The 17,273-nt window shown below is 33.8% G+C and overlaps 1 protein-coding gene across 3 annotated transcripts in view; it reads right to left on the bottom strand.

The window, feature by feature from the left end:
* LOC129244899 (uncharacterized) overlaps nucleotides 1–15,083 on the bottom strand; it is a 48,746-nt gene extending 33,663 nt beyond the window's left edge. Inside the window, exons 1-2 of one of the 3 annotated variants that reach the window (XM_054882799.1) lie at nucleotides 14,845–15,083; nucleotides 1,272–2,727 (exon numbers count right to left, since the gene is read on the bottom strand). In XM_054882799.1, the coding sequence (XP_054738774.1) occupies nucleotides 1,272–2,341 (1,070 nt within the window). In that variant the 5' untranslated portion in view covers nucleotides 2,342–2,727; nucleotides 14,845–15,083. The remainder of the gene's footprint in view (nucleotides 1–1,271; nucleotides 2,728–14,844) is intronic. The other 2 variants (XM_054882800.1, XM_054882801.1) reach the window with 2 other exon arrangements.
* Between the last annotated feature and the right edge of the window lie 2,190 nt (nucleotides 15,084–17,273).

Raw genomic sequence — 17,273 nt, 5'->3', positions numbered from 1 at the left:
ATATTTTTTGACAAGCACATCTCGTATATCGAAAGTGGTAGAAGATTTCGCTTACTTTGAAATCAGCATCAACACCGGAATTGTTAGCCTTACACAGCAACTCACCATCAAATCTGCTTTGGATTAAAAAGACAAATGAACAGTAAAGCCTTGAGACTTGCACAAACAAAAATTAATTTCTTCAAGTCGCTCGCCTCCCACTCCTATTGTGTTGGACGCTATATAACAAGTTTTTTCAACCTGATTTATGGATCTCAGTTCGTTTGCTTCCGGGAGTCTGCATGCATTAGTGTGATGAGCTGTAAAAGCATTTCGACCAGATATAGTTCAGATCAGATAATGAATCCGAAGGATCCAGCTTTTAAAACTTAATATAATACTTTAGTGTGGATCGTGGCTATGTAAATTGGTGAATGATGGAGCATAGAAAAGGGTCGCTTTATTTTGTATTTGTTTGTATTTACCTTTGGAGTGAACTATTAGGTTCAGGCGCTCAAGGAGAAGAGGAAGTAAGACAAAGGGAGTCTACCTAATTTAGCATGAATCATGGATTTACTTCTCTCAAAAAATACTGTAACTTTCGCAGGAAATTAATGTTCACTAATGATCAGTGGTCGGCGGTTCTCTCCACGAAGTAGATGCATGAAAATTATTCCCTTCGATATCCATATAAAAAATGGTATTTTTTCTAACAATAGTGGCTTCTCGGCAATCAGTTGCAAACGCCGAAGCCAGATAAGTAATGAAACGATTTGCCAGAAAAAGCTGTCTGCTCTGCGCAGACGTGATAACACAGTAGGTCTGACCACTTGAGGGGCAACTTTAACCCCACATTGGATGCAAAGTATGGTGAAGGTGTAGCACAACGAGATCTTACGCCGACTTGAATTTCAATCTCAATAGAAGCTGTGTGGCTTATATGCGACAGACTTTGAATAAGCAATGTAAACAATAAAACAGTTGTTAGAAACTTTTGTAGATAGGTTCGAGTAGTACTGGACAATAGTAGTGACCTTCCCTATTTTAATACTTTCCGGATTTTTTATTGTTCCTAAAAGACATAACTCAGTAAGACGAGTAACTCCCTGAACTTCTGAAAATTAGGTCATAACAGAAGATCAATCGGAATTATCCCACTTTCCATTTCCAGAATTCAGTGCACTTTAGCATAATTGGTTCAAGGGCACTAGCACTCGCGCTACTACAAAATTTTCCTAAAACGAATGCCTCTGCACCAAGCATAACTATATTACTAAAGAATTATCACTTACCTCGGAAAATCTACACCCGCTTTGTTTGCACTTTTGTCCTCTTCTACTGCGTGCGTCTTCTTCCGACTCTTCGGCATTGTGGTCGCATATTCATGGCTCACAGCGCGACGCACATTTTCCACTTTGCCCAAATCATCTATTTCCGATTCAACAGCATGCGTCGTTACTAGCTGATCACCCTCATTGGGCTGCTCATAGCCAGGCAAGGGGGACGGCACCACATCCTCGCGTAATTCATGCGCCTCCTCCGGCACGAGGTTTTCCGCCACAACGCCAATACTGTCGTCCTCTGCGCGCGCAGCATGCGCATCCTCTGCATAGTCGGAGAAATCATCCACATCGTCCACTGAACGTTCCTCATCGATGGAGGTGTGAAAAGAGCTGGTTGTCGAGATGCGACTTGCCGCCGAACTATCCGCTTCGGGTGTCGGCCGTCGGAGCACAGGCGGAAAGACTCGCCATAAGCCAGGCGATGTTGTCACTTCAACTGTCTCCCCATGTGTGTTGTACTGTTGCTTACGTAATTGATGACGTCCCGTTTTGAACAAAATACGCTGCTCAGCTGTCAACGTCTCGAAGCGATGCACTTTCTGTCGTACACCCAACAAAGCTGGATCTGTGGGTGTCGTTGGCTGTGCAGCGCCATCTTCTGCACCGCCATCATGGTTCGTTGCCTGCTCATCGTCACTGTGGGGAGGCCCAGTTACGGGCAATGGTGGTGGTATCATTCTACGCGTAGAAACGCGTTGAAAAGCACTTTCCGTGTCCGATTGTACCGAATATGAATACTGCAGTTGGCTACTAGCGACGCTGAACGAATGTGAACCACTACTGCCGCTGCTACTCGCCGTACTGTGATTGTGTCTCGCACTGGAGTTGCTCTCATGCGCTGAGCTCGCCTCGCTGGCAGTGTTGTTCCTCTCAGCTGCACTCAGATTAAACGACTCCACTGAGCTGTGACTCTCAACGCTGATACGTCGCGTAGAGCGTCGCTTAGCGAAATTGCGATTACTGAGATTGCGTTCGCGTCGAAATGGACGCGGACTATCGGTGCTGCTCTCGTCCGCCATGTGCAAGTAGCTTGAGTGGTTTTGTAACGATAGTGGGTTAATTGGCAAGACAGCGCAAAATTCAAATGGAACGGAGTGTGATAAGGGTTTTAACGTACCACCCACAAGCACACTCGGCTGAAATCACTAACGGAAGCTATTTGCTCGCCTTCTGCACTCTCTCTTGAGTGTGCTTACTGTTGATCACGCTGACTTTAGCTCTCTATTCTCTTTCAATATTTTTTTCATGTATTTCTGTGTAGCGCTCACTCACGTGCATGCATACCTACATATGTACACTGCTGGTATAGTGCGCCCTCGCACTATTTCTCTATTTTCTAAAATTGTTTTTGATTAATTTCATTCGTCAGCTTTTTGTTTATGTTTCTCCTCATTTATTGTTGCTGCTAAAAATAGAAAATTATTACAGATTTGTCAAACACTTGTTTTTATGGATTTGGATGCGGTTATTATTGTTTTTGTGCTTGTCAGTTTTGTTAATTCTACACACTTTTCACACATTCGGCTAAGGCGCGACGTTACACGTTTTGTCGTATTTTCACACTTTCAGATTTTGCTAATATTTTTGTCACGGCTGTGCATGTCAATGTCGATGAATTTTAATACACCGACTTTTTGTTTTCATTTTTTCTATTTTTTATTGTTCATACATTTAAGTTTATAATAGAAATTTTGGTAATACATACATATAATTATCGCAAACGCACTTGATCGGCAAGTTGTCGGTAAATATTTACCTATTTTTTTTTTGTTTTGTAAAATATAAAAATATAAGAAAATATAAAACAAAATATGAAATATGAGATTCAAACTAATTATTGCTTTTTGTATATTTTTGCAGCGCACTGTGTTTATAAAACAAAATTTTTTACCATATGGATTTTAATTAATTCATTTTTTCTTATTAATTCGCTAATGAACTTTTTTTCCTTTATTTTGTATTTTTTTTTTTTACCCACAGTTTATTTTACATAACTTTATCAAAAAATGTTTACAAGTTATTACGAAATTATACTTTAAAGTGTTCCTGTACTTGAAAGAGAATCCCAGAACGAGAACATACAACGTGAGAGCTGCAAAATTCCCCTAGTAAATAATTTGCCGTACTAACAAAACGTTTACCAACACAAACTTGTAGCTCTCTCACATTATTACTCTCACTTTTGGTTTCTATTGAAACATTTTTAGCTTTCAAACACCTTTCATTTTTGTTATATACAAATGTAAACAAAGCAAATGAATGGAAACATTTCTGAATATTTTGCCAGCAACGAGTTTATAGATCAATAAAAATGAGTTGGACGAAATTAATTTTCAAAGCACTGCAAACTGCACGCTTATACTGCTTTTCTGATAATTAGCATTTTGCAAACAGAGTTTTTCAACAATTTTCTGTTAAACTTTACGTAACTGCAACGGGCAACGCTGTTAGTTTTTCTCTTTAAATTTTAGTAATTTTTCAAGTGAATCACTTTTTCACCAAATTTGTATCTGCTTAATTTGTTTATATTTTATTTAATTTGAGTTATTGATTTTTTATTTTATTTAAATTCGTTTACTTTAGTTTTTATTATTTTATTTCACTGAATTTTTTTTCATTTCACTAAATTTTTAATTTAACATAATTTTTTTATTATAGTTTTGTTATATCAATTTTTATTTTTATTTGTTTATTTTAGTTTTGCTTTACTAAATTTTTTACTTTATAATTTTTTTTTATTTAATTATAGTTTTTATGTCAGTTTTATTTTATTTTAATTGGTTTATTTGCTTTACAAAATGTTTTAATACAGTATACTTATATACATTCTTTCTAATTTCATTTAAATTTTATCTTAAATTTTTTATCATTTATTTATTTTTTTGGTTTTTATGCATTTTAGTGTTTTCCATGATTTTGAATTAATTTTTTTTTAATTATTTTTTAATTTCATTTCAATTATTTATTTTATTTTTTTACTATTTTATTTCATTCTGCTATAACGTTTAGCTCATGTTTTACTTCATTTGATTTTATTTCCATTTGATTTCTCTATTTTTTATTTTATTATAATTCGGTTGGTATATTTTATATGATTTCATTTTTACTTTACTAAATTTTTAATCATTTTTTTTATTTTAAGCGAAATTAATTAAATTTTACACAATTTTTTATTTGTTTTTTATAAATTTAAATTTTTAGTTATATTTCATTTTACTTTATTTTCTCATTTTTTTATTATATTTTTTCATGTTTTATGTTATTTCCGTTTAATTTCCTTATTTTATTTTATTGAAGTAAAACTTCTTAGGCGTCGATAGACGAGCGAGAATGGAGAGTAAAATTTCAAGGCCATGCAACGTTTTTTGCGAGAGAGAAAAAAGATGTAACGTAGAGGAAAAGGAGAGAGAGAGCTGTACTTTATGTATATCTTAGATACACTTTAGGTTATTTTTCCTGAGTTTTTCTTGTGGTTGCTAATTTCTAGTCAGAAATAACACTGCCTATTTTTTGGCGCTTGTTTGTTGGCGCAAACTTTTAGGAAGTACATTTTTGGTGCCTACTTTTTGGCGCTTATTTCCGTTTCCTGGCTAGTGCTTGTGCGTACTATAAAATGCTATCCATTCCGGCGTCGGATTTATTGGTATTGCCTTGCCGTAATTTGTGCCGTAGCTGCGGTCCTGGAATCGCTGCGTTTTTGCGGGTGATAAACGCTTGGAGTAGTGCGCTTTGTTGCCACGGTTTGTGTCCGACGTTTACCTACACCGTTCGACCCTTCTCCGTTTTTTTGTAAATTTTGTCTATTTGTATTTTCTGCAAATGTTGTGAATTTATTTAGATATATATTCTTTCTCTCTCTCCCTCTCTCTCTCATTCTCTCTCGAGTCTCTCCCTCTTTCTTTGTCTGTCTTGAAAGTTTTACTTCTGTTATGTGTACTACGTTACATGCACTTTTTTCATATTAATATATTTTTATTTTTACTTACGAAATTTTTTGCTTTACTTTATACATTTTTTTATTTCTTTCTAGTTTTGCTGTTACTTTTAATTTCAATTTGTTTTAATTAATTTATTTTATTTAATTCTTACTTTAAATCAAATGGTTTTATTTCATTTAAACTTTATGTTACGTTTTGTTGTAGTTTTTATTTACTCTTTATTTTTTAAATTTTGTATTCTTTTTCATTTTATTTAATTAAATATTATTTACTTATTTTTTTTTTATTTAAGCCTTTTTAAGTTTAACCTATAATTTTTTTAATTTTGTATTTTATTTGATGTTGCTGCCATTTAATCTCCTTTTTTTTAGTTTTTAATTCTAATTGTTTTTTTTATGTTATGCTAATTTAATATATTTTATTTTTTTCCTCACTAAATTTTTTACTTTATTAATTTTTTTTTATTTCATTCTAATTTCGCTGTTCCTTTTTATCTCAAATTACTTTATTTATTTTTTACTTTAATTCAATTGTTTTAATTTCATTTATACTTTTTAGTTTAGTTTTTATTTATTGCGTCTTTTTAAAATTTATATTCCATTTCATTTTATTTGGTTTTAATATATATAAATTTGTTTTTTGTTTTTTTTTTATATTTAGGCCCTTTTTAAGTTTAAGCTGCTCATTTTTTCATTTTATTCGATTTTGTTGCCATTTAATTTCCTTATTTTTTAATTTTTCATTCTAATTGCTTTATTTTATCTTATATTCATTAATTTTTTTTTGTTTTTCCTTACTGAATTTTTTACTTCACTTTAAATTGGTTAAATTTTTTCTTTTTACTTAATTTTATAATTGCTGTACTATATTTTTTAATTTATTATATTAGTTTTTTTATTTCACCTTTATTTTGTTTGTTATTTTTTTCATTTTACTTGAGTTTATTTTATTTTATTTTTTTAATTTGTTTTTATTTCTTTGTTATTGATCTTTTGTTTTTATTTATTCTTTCCAAAAAGTGCAATTTTACCAATTTTTATTTTTTTGTCTGTAAACTCTACATTTTAAAACAATTAAAATCAACCCATTATGCACACTCTGTGTTTTCAACACTCAAAAACAATAACACACTTTTCGCGCAACGCACCGATCAGAATATCAGAGTAATTAAAACATTTAAATTTTTTGCTCACAATCGAACAACCGACAAGCCACTAAGTAACTAACCAAGTAACCAATAAACCCCGTGTGCACGTCTTGACTAACTAGCACAGCAGTGCCAGGCAGAGTCAGCTCATTATACTCACATTCGTGTCCACATATGCACACCTACATGCACACATTCTATACTTAGTAGGTGTTTTTAAGCATTGTCGAGTTAGTCTACAACAACTGTACAAATTGGTAATACGCCGGGTATTATTTAAAATGTCCAAATGAAATAAAGGAAAAAACAACAAAGAGAACAAATATTATATTATAAATTTGTTAGAGGCGCATACTCTCACACAAACACACTCGCACACTCGCCCCAGCATAGTAATAAATATAGGCTAGCAGAAATTACGATTTCTCAAAACAAAAAATACCTCAATCGACGATTTAAGCTCTTCTGACGCCCATTTACTTAACGATATATAGTAAATACGAGTATTAGCCCTTGTCTACATAAACAACTCTCTGCACATGCATATTTCCTCTCTCTCTTGCGTTTTTTCCTTACTACTTATTTACAATTAACTTGACTTCGCATGCCTATATTAATTTTTATATATAAGTAAGTAGTTTAAAACGTTTTCAATAATTTTTTATTGCACTCCATACACATTAGTGTACTTTTCTTTACGATTCTTCTTTACTTCCCGGTTTTCTTTGTTTTCAGCTTGATAAGTTATTTAAGTTATTGCAGTGGACGTTTTTAGTTGTTTTACCTAAATTTTTTTACTTATCAATTTGCGCAATTCACGAGACATTCAGCCGAATTTTTTGTATGTCCCGCAATGACGTAAAATCGTACGCGTACACGTACAGAAAAACTTTTTTTTATTATATTATAATTTTTTACTCAAATATCGCGACAGATTTTTTTCTACCTTGTTTCAGTTTTTTCGGTGCTACGTTTTTCAATGCTAATTTTTTATTTCTTGCTTACAAATCAACCAAAAAATCACTTATATGTTCGAAGAACCGTTGAATACCTGTATGCGTAAAACTTTTAATCTTATCAAATGTGTTGGCTTAAGTCAGTCAAAATATCGTTAGCCTCAATGCTGTTAGTGAATAAGCATTTACTGCAGCACTCTTTTCTTTAATATGGTATAGAGAATAAGGCAAAGATAAAACGAATAGAGTTGAAGTTTTGAAGGACTTTGCCCACAAAGCAGCCTACATAAATACTGGCAACAAAGTTAACAAGAGCTTAGGAAAGAATAAATCGAGTTCAATAGTTCAATGAGAACCACTTTCTACCACTTCCTCACCATATCTCTCTTCCTCTTCCATATCCCATATACATCTTCTGAATGCCACGGTAACATGAACGATATTAAACTAGTTGCGAAGGAACTGGCAACCTTTATACCGAGTTGATGATTTTAATAGGAATTCGAAATATCTCAGTTCTCTTCGTGGCGGTATTTGCGCAAAAGTCTAAGCCTACACCTCAACAAAATTATATCAAATCAAGAAGTGAAGTCACTGGTTCATTTGAAGCAGGAAAACTATTCTTCATAAATAAAACAAAACTCCTTTCGAACTAATGGCCTTGTCAAATATTATAAAAAAGTATGCTTTGTTGAAGATGTACAAGCCCATTATGCTACAAGAGCATGCATACACACATATGCATACATGCATACACACCCCGTAATCGGATTTATGATTCTATCTACATAGAAAAGAGTGCAGTAAGTGCTTCACTTCATGGCAGAGGTGCGATTCAACTTCTTTTTTTAAGCGATGAAAATAATCGCCATGCTATTATATGATCTATGGAATTCGGAGAACTATTTTTTAACAGAATTGAAAGGACTTAATATGAATGATATGCGGTTCCAGCAAGATTGAGCCCGACACCAAACAGTTGGTCAAACATTTGATCTATTGACACTAATCATAGAAAGAGTCTTTATCAAGGATGATAGATAACCAGATATCAGCCATGGTGAAAAACGAAATTGAGCGATTAACTTCGGCTCTCAGGTCACTGGAGACTCGGCAGCAAAATTCTGCTCGCTCACACTCGTCCAATCAGTTGTTGTGCAAACGACAACGAAGCAATATAAATGAGGAATGTGTTGATTTTATTTTCTTATAGCACCAACACAATATCGGACGATCGGTAAAAGTGTAATCTCAATTAAATAGCGAACTCGCTCATGAGTTGTATTTTTTCTTTTTTACTTTTTACGAATTTGAGCAATCTTTCCAAATAGGCAGGATTGAAACAAGGCGGAAAATCAATACCGAAACTGGCACCTATGCCTTCACTGAAGGCTCCAAGATGGAATGGGGCATCGCAGCAGGGGTTTTCTCTAAATTAGACAATTTGTCTATCTCCTTAAAATTTCCGAATACTGCTAATGCTTTTCAGGCAAAAGTCTTTGCGATCCTTGCAAACAAGGGAGATATTAACATTTTATCCAATAGTCAAGCTACGATCAAAACTCTGACGATGCCATGCTGCAGATCCAAACTAGTCAACTTCTGTAAGGAGGAGATCAAATCTCTTGGGAGTGCAGGTAACATCTCTCTGATATGGTTTCCAGGACACAAAAACATAGGGGGAAATGACATTGCTGATGAGCTTGCCAGGAAGAAGACTGAATTAGTCTCAGAGACCTTCTGCTCGATCATTGGCATCCCCCTGACTGTTATTGAAGGGGAATCGCACAACTTATTTTTCAGAAAAGCCCAGAAAAGATGGAGCTCCGTTTCTTCGTGAGCTATTTCGCAAAACCCTTTGGCCCCAGTACAATAGAAGGATGGCTCAGAAAGTCGTTTGGACTCCTCGCCATTCAATTTCCATAAAACGAAATAACGACATTGTAATGAACAATGAACGATTTTGTTTCTAGTCACACACACACACCACATGCAGTTTTCATTAGCAGTGACTTGAGTTTTTCTTAGGATGATCTACACTGCTGCATTGTTATTTTTACAGCGCAATATAGATACAAGGGTTGCTATTTAGGCTATGCTGGCCTAACAATAGGAAAATGAGCATTGGTGGTTGAAAACGATTTTATTTATCACTAGCAAACCCGGCCCCCTTCGCTGGGCACACTAAAATAGAATAGATATGGTTTAGAACAGAAAATATATGGTTTTCATATTATTTATTTCTTTATTCTTTATTCAAGCGCTTTGGCATAAACAATATTTTTTGTTTTTCTATTTGTTTTTGATTAAATATAAAATATAAATTGAAAATCAGGAAAAAAGAAGATTGTTTTTAAATTTTAAATCAACGCAAATGAATAACTAAAAAACAATCGTCTATTTTCCTGATCATCCATGAATTTTTCGTTTCAATTTATATGTTTTATTAAGCATTGGACCTTTTATAACTATTTTCAATTCATATTTTTCAAAAAAAAAAAAAACGAAAAAATTTTTTTTTCCACGAACACATAATTTCGTTTGAACATTCGGATTTCACATTAAATTCTCAAATTTCGTAAGAAATTATTCACTGTTCCAAAATCCACTCCAAACAATTTCACAAAAAATTTTTACACTTTGCCCTTACGTCTTCTCCTTATGGCATCCAAATCAGAAAGAAATATTGACACATTGTAATTCACACTGTGAATTTGACAGTTCAGTTCCGCCCCAAGCGTTATAAAAGTAAACGACATTATGGCTGGCTCAAAAGAACGCTGTACCCGTTGCCAGTGTTCCGAATTACAACCAAACTTTTCGAAACCCATTTTCAATACAATGTGTGTAAGTTTGGTTTAATTCGGTGCAAGGACACGGCGGGTGCACGTTTTGGCATATATTTCGAGACCCTTGTCATCAATAAGTATGAAAATTACCCCGTATTAAAGCACTTATCAACAGCTTCCATTTGATATCCATATTGTACATACACATCCGAAGGTTACCCGGGTCCACGTTTTGACCTATATCTCGAACCCTATCCACAAATAGGTATCCAAACTATACGGAAACCATCTTCAATACCTTCTTAACAATGTGTGTAAGTTTGGTTTAATTCGGTGCAAAGACACGGCCGGTTAGCGAACACACACAAAAAGTTGACTTTATTTTATATATAAGATAAAAGGGGCACGACCGCCATAGCCGAATGGATTGGCGCGTGACTATCATTCGGAATTCCGAGAGAACGTAAGTTCGAATCTCTGTGAAAGATTAAAATGAAGAAAAAGTTTTTTCTAATAGCGGTCGTCTCTAGGCAGGCAATGGCAAACCTCCGAGTGTATTTCTGCCATGAAAAAGCTTCTCATAAAAAAATATCTGCCGTTCGGAGTCGACTTGAAAGTGTGGGTCCCTCCATTTTTGGAACAACATTAAGACGCACACCACAAATAGGAGTAGGAGTTCGGCCAAGCACCCGAAAAGGGTGTACGCCTCAATTATATATATATATATATATATAACTTCATTAAAAACAAGTATTATAATTTCATATCTATAAAGGAGTTAATTTGTAACGGAACTTATGGCTGGACTAAGTAATCTGTGTTTCGTGTCATAAAGGGCACTACTTGGTGCTACGCCCTTTTTATTGCTATTATTATGAAATGTATAAAATATTTGATGAATTTTTTTACCAAGCAAAATTAAAATATTTTACATACTTAGTCATACTTATTAAACCATGTAGTTAAACAAATACTGATAAATAAAATTTCCAAATAAAAATCCCCTCACGTATACATTCTTTGATTATTTTATTATTATTACTTTTTTTTTCTTGTACAGCCTTTGCTGAAATGCTTATAATTTATGACTTTATTTCTTTTCATTGATAAACTGGCGATAAAAAAGTGAATGCAATCTCACACTTGACTTGCTATTGGTATTAAAATCTAAATGTGAGCTTTAAAACAAAAAGTTGTGGTCGAAAAATTCAATGGCTTGCACCGCCGCTGATTTCCCACATTCGAGACTTTGAATACAGTGTTGTATAATTTTTTTCTTTAGTTTTATATTTTTCCCAAAATTTTTGCACAACTTCGCTATACCAAACACCTGCCACACAAATACAAATGTTTTCTTAACAAATGATTAGTCAGGAATTCCAGCTACGCGAAAAAACGCACTAACCACGTTTCTCAGCTGTGTGACTGGAAACTTCAAAGTAAATGACAAAAAGTGTATTTATAAGTAGACTCCAAACCGTAATAAATTTCAAAGATAATTAGGTGCTATTGTTAGTCTACATACATACGTATGTATGTATTAGTAATCGATAAGGGAAAAACGAAATTTCACTACGATCAAGCAGCTAATAAATTTTCAAATACCTTGCGAAGTCAATATTGATTTTTTAAAAGATAAGGCCTCACAAAGTGTGTACTTCTTTGTTAAATTAATAGTTTTCTTGCAATTTTATTTACATATTTACTTTTGAAGTGAAACTTCTTAGGCTAGGCGTCGATGGACGAGCGAGAATGGAGAGTAAAATTTCAACGTCATGCAACGTTTTGGGCATTTTCGTTCCGCGAGAGAGAAAAAAGATATAACGTAAAGGAAAAGAAGAGAGAGAGCTTTACCTTATATATATCTTAGATACACTTTAGGCTATTCACGTCTCCCTTTTGTGCGGTCCTTCGTCGTTTCTCCCACTTCTACGCTAAGGCTCTAGTCTAAGTCGTACGACGTTACTCGTATCTCAGGAGTCATTATATACAAGGCGTTAGAATATAACAGAGAGAGAAATAGAGTGACGTGTAAACGTACAGCACTAACGCTATGTTACTATAGTAGAGCGAAAGAGGGCAACATATTGTTAGAATAGGATAGATAGTATTGCGCATGCGCGTGCCTTGTCTATGCACGTTATAGAGTTAGACGCTATATGTGCGCACGGCTCTAATGCCACGCTAATACATGGGATCGAGAGAGAACAACGTATAGTTAGAATACGACAGATCGTATTGTGCGTGCTGTGGCAGAACGCGATGGCGAAAGACACTATATATACGCAGTTGATATACCACGTGTATTATTATTCATTTTTGTGTTTTTTTTTTTTGTAAATGTTGTCTATTTGTATTCTCTGCAAATGTTGTGAATTTATTTAGATATATATTCTTTCTCTCTCTTTCTCTCTCTTTCTTTCATTCGCTCTCGGGTCTCTCCCTCTTTCTTTTTCTGCCTTGAAAGTTTCACTTGTGTTATGTGTACTACGTTACACGCACTTTTTTTGCTGACTTCCGAGTAGGAAATGCGGAAATTGCGCTGTTTTTCCTTTTGATATTCACTCAAATAAAAATTTGAATTGATTAAAAAATTTGAAAAAACTGTTTTGGAAACCATTGCGTATTTCTATTTAAAAACGTTGAGACAAAGGATAACAAATTTGTTGGAGAAATATGTCAAATTTATGAATATTTGATGTAAAAATGCATTAAGGGTGTTCAGTAAAATTTTAACCAAGCACCAATCCATATTCATCGGTACTTTGTATGTATTTCGCTCAGTACACGTAACCCATTGACGACTAAACGGGGAGTCTTGCGCGTGATATCTGCACCACTCTCGTCCAACTATTATCTATTTGTGGAGGCTTTGAATTCCTTTCCAACCTGGATCCACACAGCTGAAAACACATGAGCGCAGTGATCATAGAAAGGGTCTTCATCAAGGATGCCAGATTGGGTCTTCAGCTATGGTGAAAAAAAATTGAGCTAGTCAGGTCACGTCACCGGGAACTCGACAACGGAGTTATGCTCGCTCATTTGACACCCTCGTCCAATCAGTCGTTGTTCAAACGGCAACGAAGCAACATGAATGAAGGCTGTGTTGATTTTTTTCTTATAGCACCAAGACAATTTCAGTTTTTTCGTAAGCAACCCGCTGTCATGAATCCGGTTACGTCAGCCAATCAACTGATTCTTTCAAATTCACTGAGAGCCGATTAACGGTCTGATATTGGCTACACCTTCTGAAATTTTTTCTCCATGGGTCTTCATATTGTAATATCTAGCACCAATCAACTCGAAGTATGAATCTGGCTAGCTACATAACTCTCAAATAGATTGACCCACGTATCTCAGTTCAGGTTATATCTGATTTTTAATTATCCAGCACATTTTGCAGGAACATAAAATTTGTTATGTATATCTCAGTTTTATATTCCCGGAAAATAATTCTGAAACGCTGCTTCATGGAACAAGAGCATTCGGAAGTCTGAAATTGTAGGTCAAGAAGCGATTGGAAGCCTCTGAAATGAGATCAACCCATGATCTTCTGCAGTCGCTTTCATTCATTTCATTTTATTCTTATATATGTTCACTAAGTTTATGGCTTTGTTCCCCTTGTTCCCATTTGTTTCAGTTTCAGCCTGAATTCATTTTATAATAAAATAAATCTCAATTCAAATAATTTCAAACAATGAATATAGTTCCATTTTAATTCGTTCCATTGATATTATTTGATTCAAATTCATTTAATTTTATTTCATTTCATACCATTCCATTTTGATTTTATTCCATTCCATCTCATTTCATTTCGTTTGAGACAATTTCGTTTTATTACTTTACTTTTTACTTTATTTTGTTTTACTTTAATTTACTTCAATGTACCTTATTTTATTTCATTTTATTTTATTTTTTACTTTTTATTTTTTATTTTTCATTTTATTTTATTTCATTTCATTTCACTTCATTTCATTTCATTTCATTTAATCTCATCTCATCTCATCTCATTTCATTTCATTTTATTTTATTTTATTTTATTTTATTGTATTGTATTGTATTGTATTTTGTTTTATTTTATTTCACTTCACTTCATTTCATCTCATTTTATTTTATTATATTTTATTTCATTTTAGTTTATTTTGTTTTATTTTTTTAGTTTATTTTCTTATTTAATTAAATTTAGCTTAACTTCCGATTATTTTATTTCAATTCATACCATTCCACTTCTAAACGAAGTGCAATGGCATTTATTCCATTCCATGTCATTGCATTTCTTTTCAGACGATTTTATTTCTCCATATTTCCAATTAATTCATGCCATTTTACTTTATTTATTTCTATTTTATTTTGTTCACTTTTATTTTATTCTATTTTATTTCATTTTCATTTGTTTTATTTTACTTTATTTTATATTATTTTATTTTATATATTTTCATTTCATTCGATTTAACTTAATTCATTTCATTTAATTTCATTTCGAATCATATTATTTTATTTCATTTCTATTAGTTTCATTTGATTTCGTTTCACATCATTTCGTCTCGTTGTAGTTCTCTTCGTTTCACTTCATTCGATTCCATTTTCATTTCAGTCTCCTTTTCAACTTGAAATTTCACATCAAATTAGTTCCAATTGTCAATCATTTTAATACTTTCTTTCACATTTTCAGCCAAGTTTTCCACTTTGTACCTTGAAATTTCGCCACGTTGCGCACTCAGATTTTCCCTTCACACTACACCGCCCCCTCACTACATTCACATTTGTCTCGATATATCTCACGATTCTACCGCATCATCTCACTCTGTTTTGCCCGTCTGTTCATGCGACGTTTATTCACTTGCGCTTGTGAATTTGAACTGCTGTGAAAAGAATTGCAGTTGTCGCTTCGAACTCAGCAAAGATTTTGCTATATATAATATTTTCCTTCATATCGCAAAAATATACTTATACTTTTTATCTGTTTTTTTGTTTTTTTTTTTTTTGTTTCATTTCTTTGCGGCACTCGTGTTATCTTCTGCCGGTGTCATACTGCTGATATAAATTTTCAGTTTTTATACCAAATTTTTTATTACTTATATGTGTTGTTATGTGTTTGTATATCTGTTGTTGTTGTTGTTGTTGTTGTTGTTGTTGTTGTTGTTGTTGCTCTTCCCATATTGCCTTTTCATTAGCATTAACACCAAACACATTTGTTGCTGTCACTCCGTTGTATTGTTGTTGCTGAGCCTACTCAGTCCGCTCAGTTCTAATTGTTGCTGAGTCTTTCATTTTTTCCTCCTTAGCAATAATGTTGTTGTTCGTGTTAGTGTCTGTTCTATATTTCCCGCCCATCTGAGTTCCCACGTTTCCCTTTTACTTATTTATTTCCCTTTGTTTATATTTTCTACTTCGTAATTTTTTTAATTTCTTATTTTCATTTTTAATACAGCTTTAAATAAAAAAGGTTGGCGGTTACGAAATAAAACGCCTGCGTTAGCTTATAAAATACTTAGTTACTACCCTCTCGCATATTGCTGTTATTGTTGTTGATCGAGTAAGACCTTAATTCATCCGTTTTGTTCTTCTATCGTTGTTGCTGTATATCGAACTTTCGAACCACTCTTTTCAGAAAGTAATGTATTAGCGGAACAACCGTACGTTCGCTCGCCGCAGCCATAACATGAATGGCTCTCTCTGTGATCTAGCATAACCTAAATCATAATAGATTTGTATGGAACATTATTATTTTTTTTTTTAGAATTTACTGCAAGGGACATAGAGGGGCCAAATTGTTTCAGTTTTCTAATTTATTTACAGCGTTATAAACTTACATATACTTATAAAATATGCGATCTCGTTTTAAGTGAGATATTTCTTCTTATCCTGCTTTAAGAGGGTAAAAAAAAATCGTTTTTTTCTGGCCTCTCTCGATTCCTAATATATTTCAAAATACAGGCGCACAAAGTTACAGAGTCTCGTTCCCAATGTTTCAATAGAAATGTATGTATGTACAGAGCAAGAAGCAGAAGAGCAGCAGGTAGTTAAGGTGCGACCGAACTGCTAAACTATAACTTAGAAGCTCGTTTGCGCGGCATTTCATTTTTATGAGTTCTCTGAATTTGATAACACACTAAAATAAAAACAAAAAATTATGCAACTTTTGGAATTAATCATGACTTATTCTTGTTAGTGCTATATTCTCCTCTATTGGAATTTTTTTTTTTTTTTCATTTTTATACGAGGTCGAAATAAATTTTTTTCTGAAATATTTTTGTATTTCTGTAATTTTTTTAATTCACCTAGAACAAAAAGTTTCCACAACTAAAACTGTCTTCGACTTTTTTTGATTTGCGAATTTTTGAGAAATTGTGAGTTATATTTCTCACGGCATTGGGAAACTCATACGATGTGGCATTCTACAAATTTCCATGCCAACCACGTCTTATAAGATTTTTTTTATTTCGTAATTTTGTTAATTAGAATTAATTAAACGAATGAATGGAAATGCGGTATACACTTCAATTTCACGGCCTTTTGTGCCCTCTACACAACACAGTACCTCAACCAAACTCAGCCCCACAATGAAGCTAAGATGTAGTTGGATTAACTGAGCATATGTGCCATTGTTCCAGCTGCATCCGGACGAAATATCTAAGCCTTCTTCTCGCCTACTCATAATATTCGAGAATATGGTGTATTGAAGTTTCCGAGGATTGGTCATAGCAACAACAGGTCTCAGTGGAGTATATCCCCAGCATGTACTGATGGCTGCAGTTACCTGTGAGAATGTCAGTGACCATTTTTCGTGTGTATTTAGGGAGGAGTGAGGACTTTGCCTGACGTAGCCCCAGAGTTTTATGCCAGCTAACGTAACCTTAGCTCTTTGCTTCTAAATTCTCCTTTTTTTTTGGGTGCGTTGTCTCATGGTAAGGAAGATGCAATTAATAACCAGGCAGCAGCTTCTCGAGCTAATGCATCCCCTACTTCATCCCAAGGTACAATTAGACCTATTACGGTGCAGTATAAGAATTTGTGCATGTGTGAAATTCCAAATCTTCTGAATGCCACTAGAGCGACACCACAAAATATAACGTTTTCGTCGTACAAGGCTAATGAACTACAGTCTTCTTTATGCAACA

This window comes from Anastrepha obliqua, chromosome 4 (genome assembly GCF_027943255.1).
Source record: "Anastrepha obliqua isolate idAnaObli1 chromosome 4, idAnaObli1_1.0, whole genome shotgun sequence".
In the NCBI taxonomy this organism is placed as follows: Eukaryota; Metazoa; Arthropoda; class Insecta; order Diptera; family Tephritidae; genus Anastrepha; species Anastrepha obliqua.
Note: the sequence above shows the minus strand (reverse complement) of the source record. Positions and strands in the feature narration are given on the sequence as shown.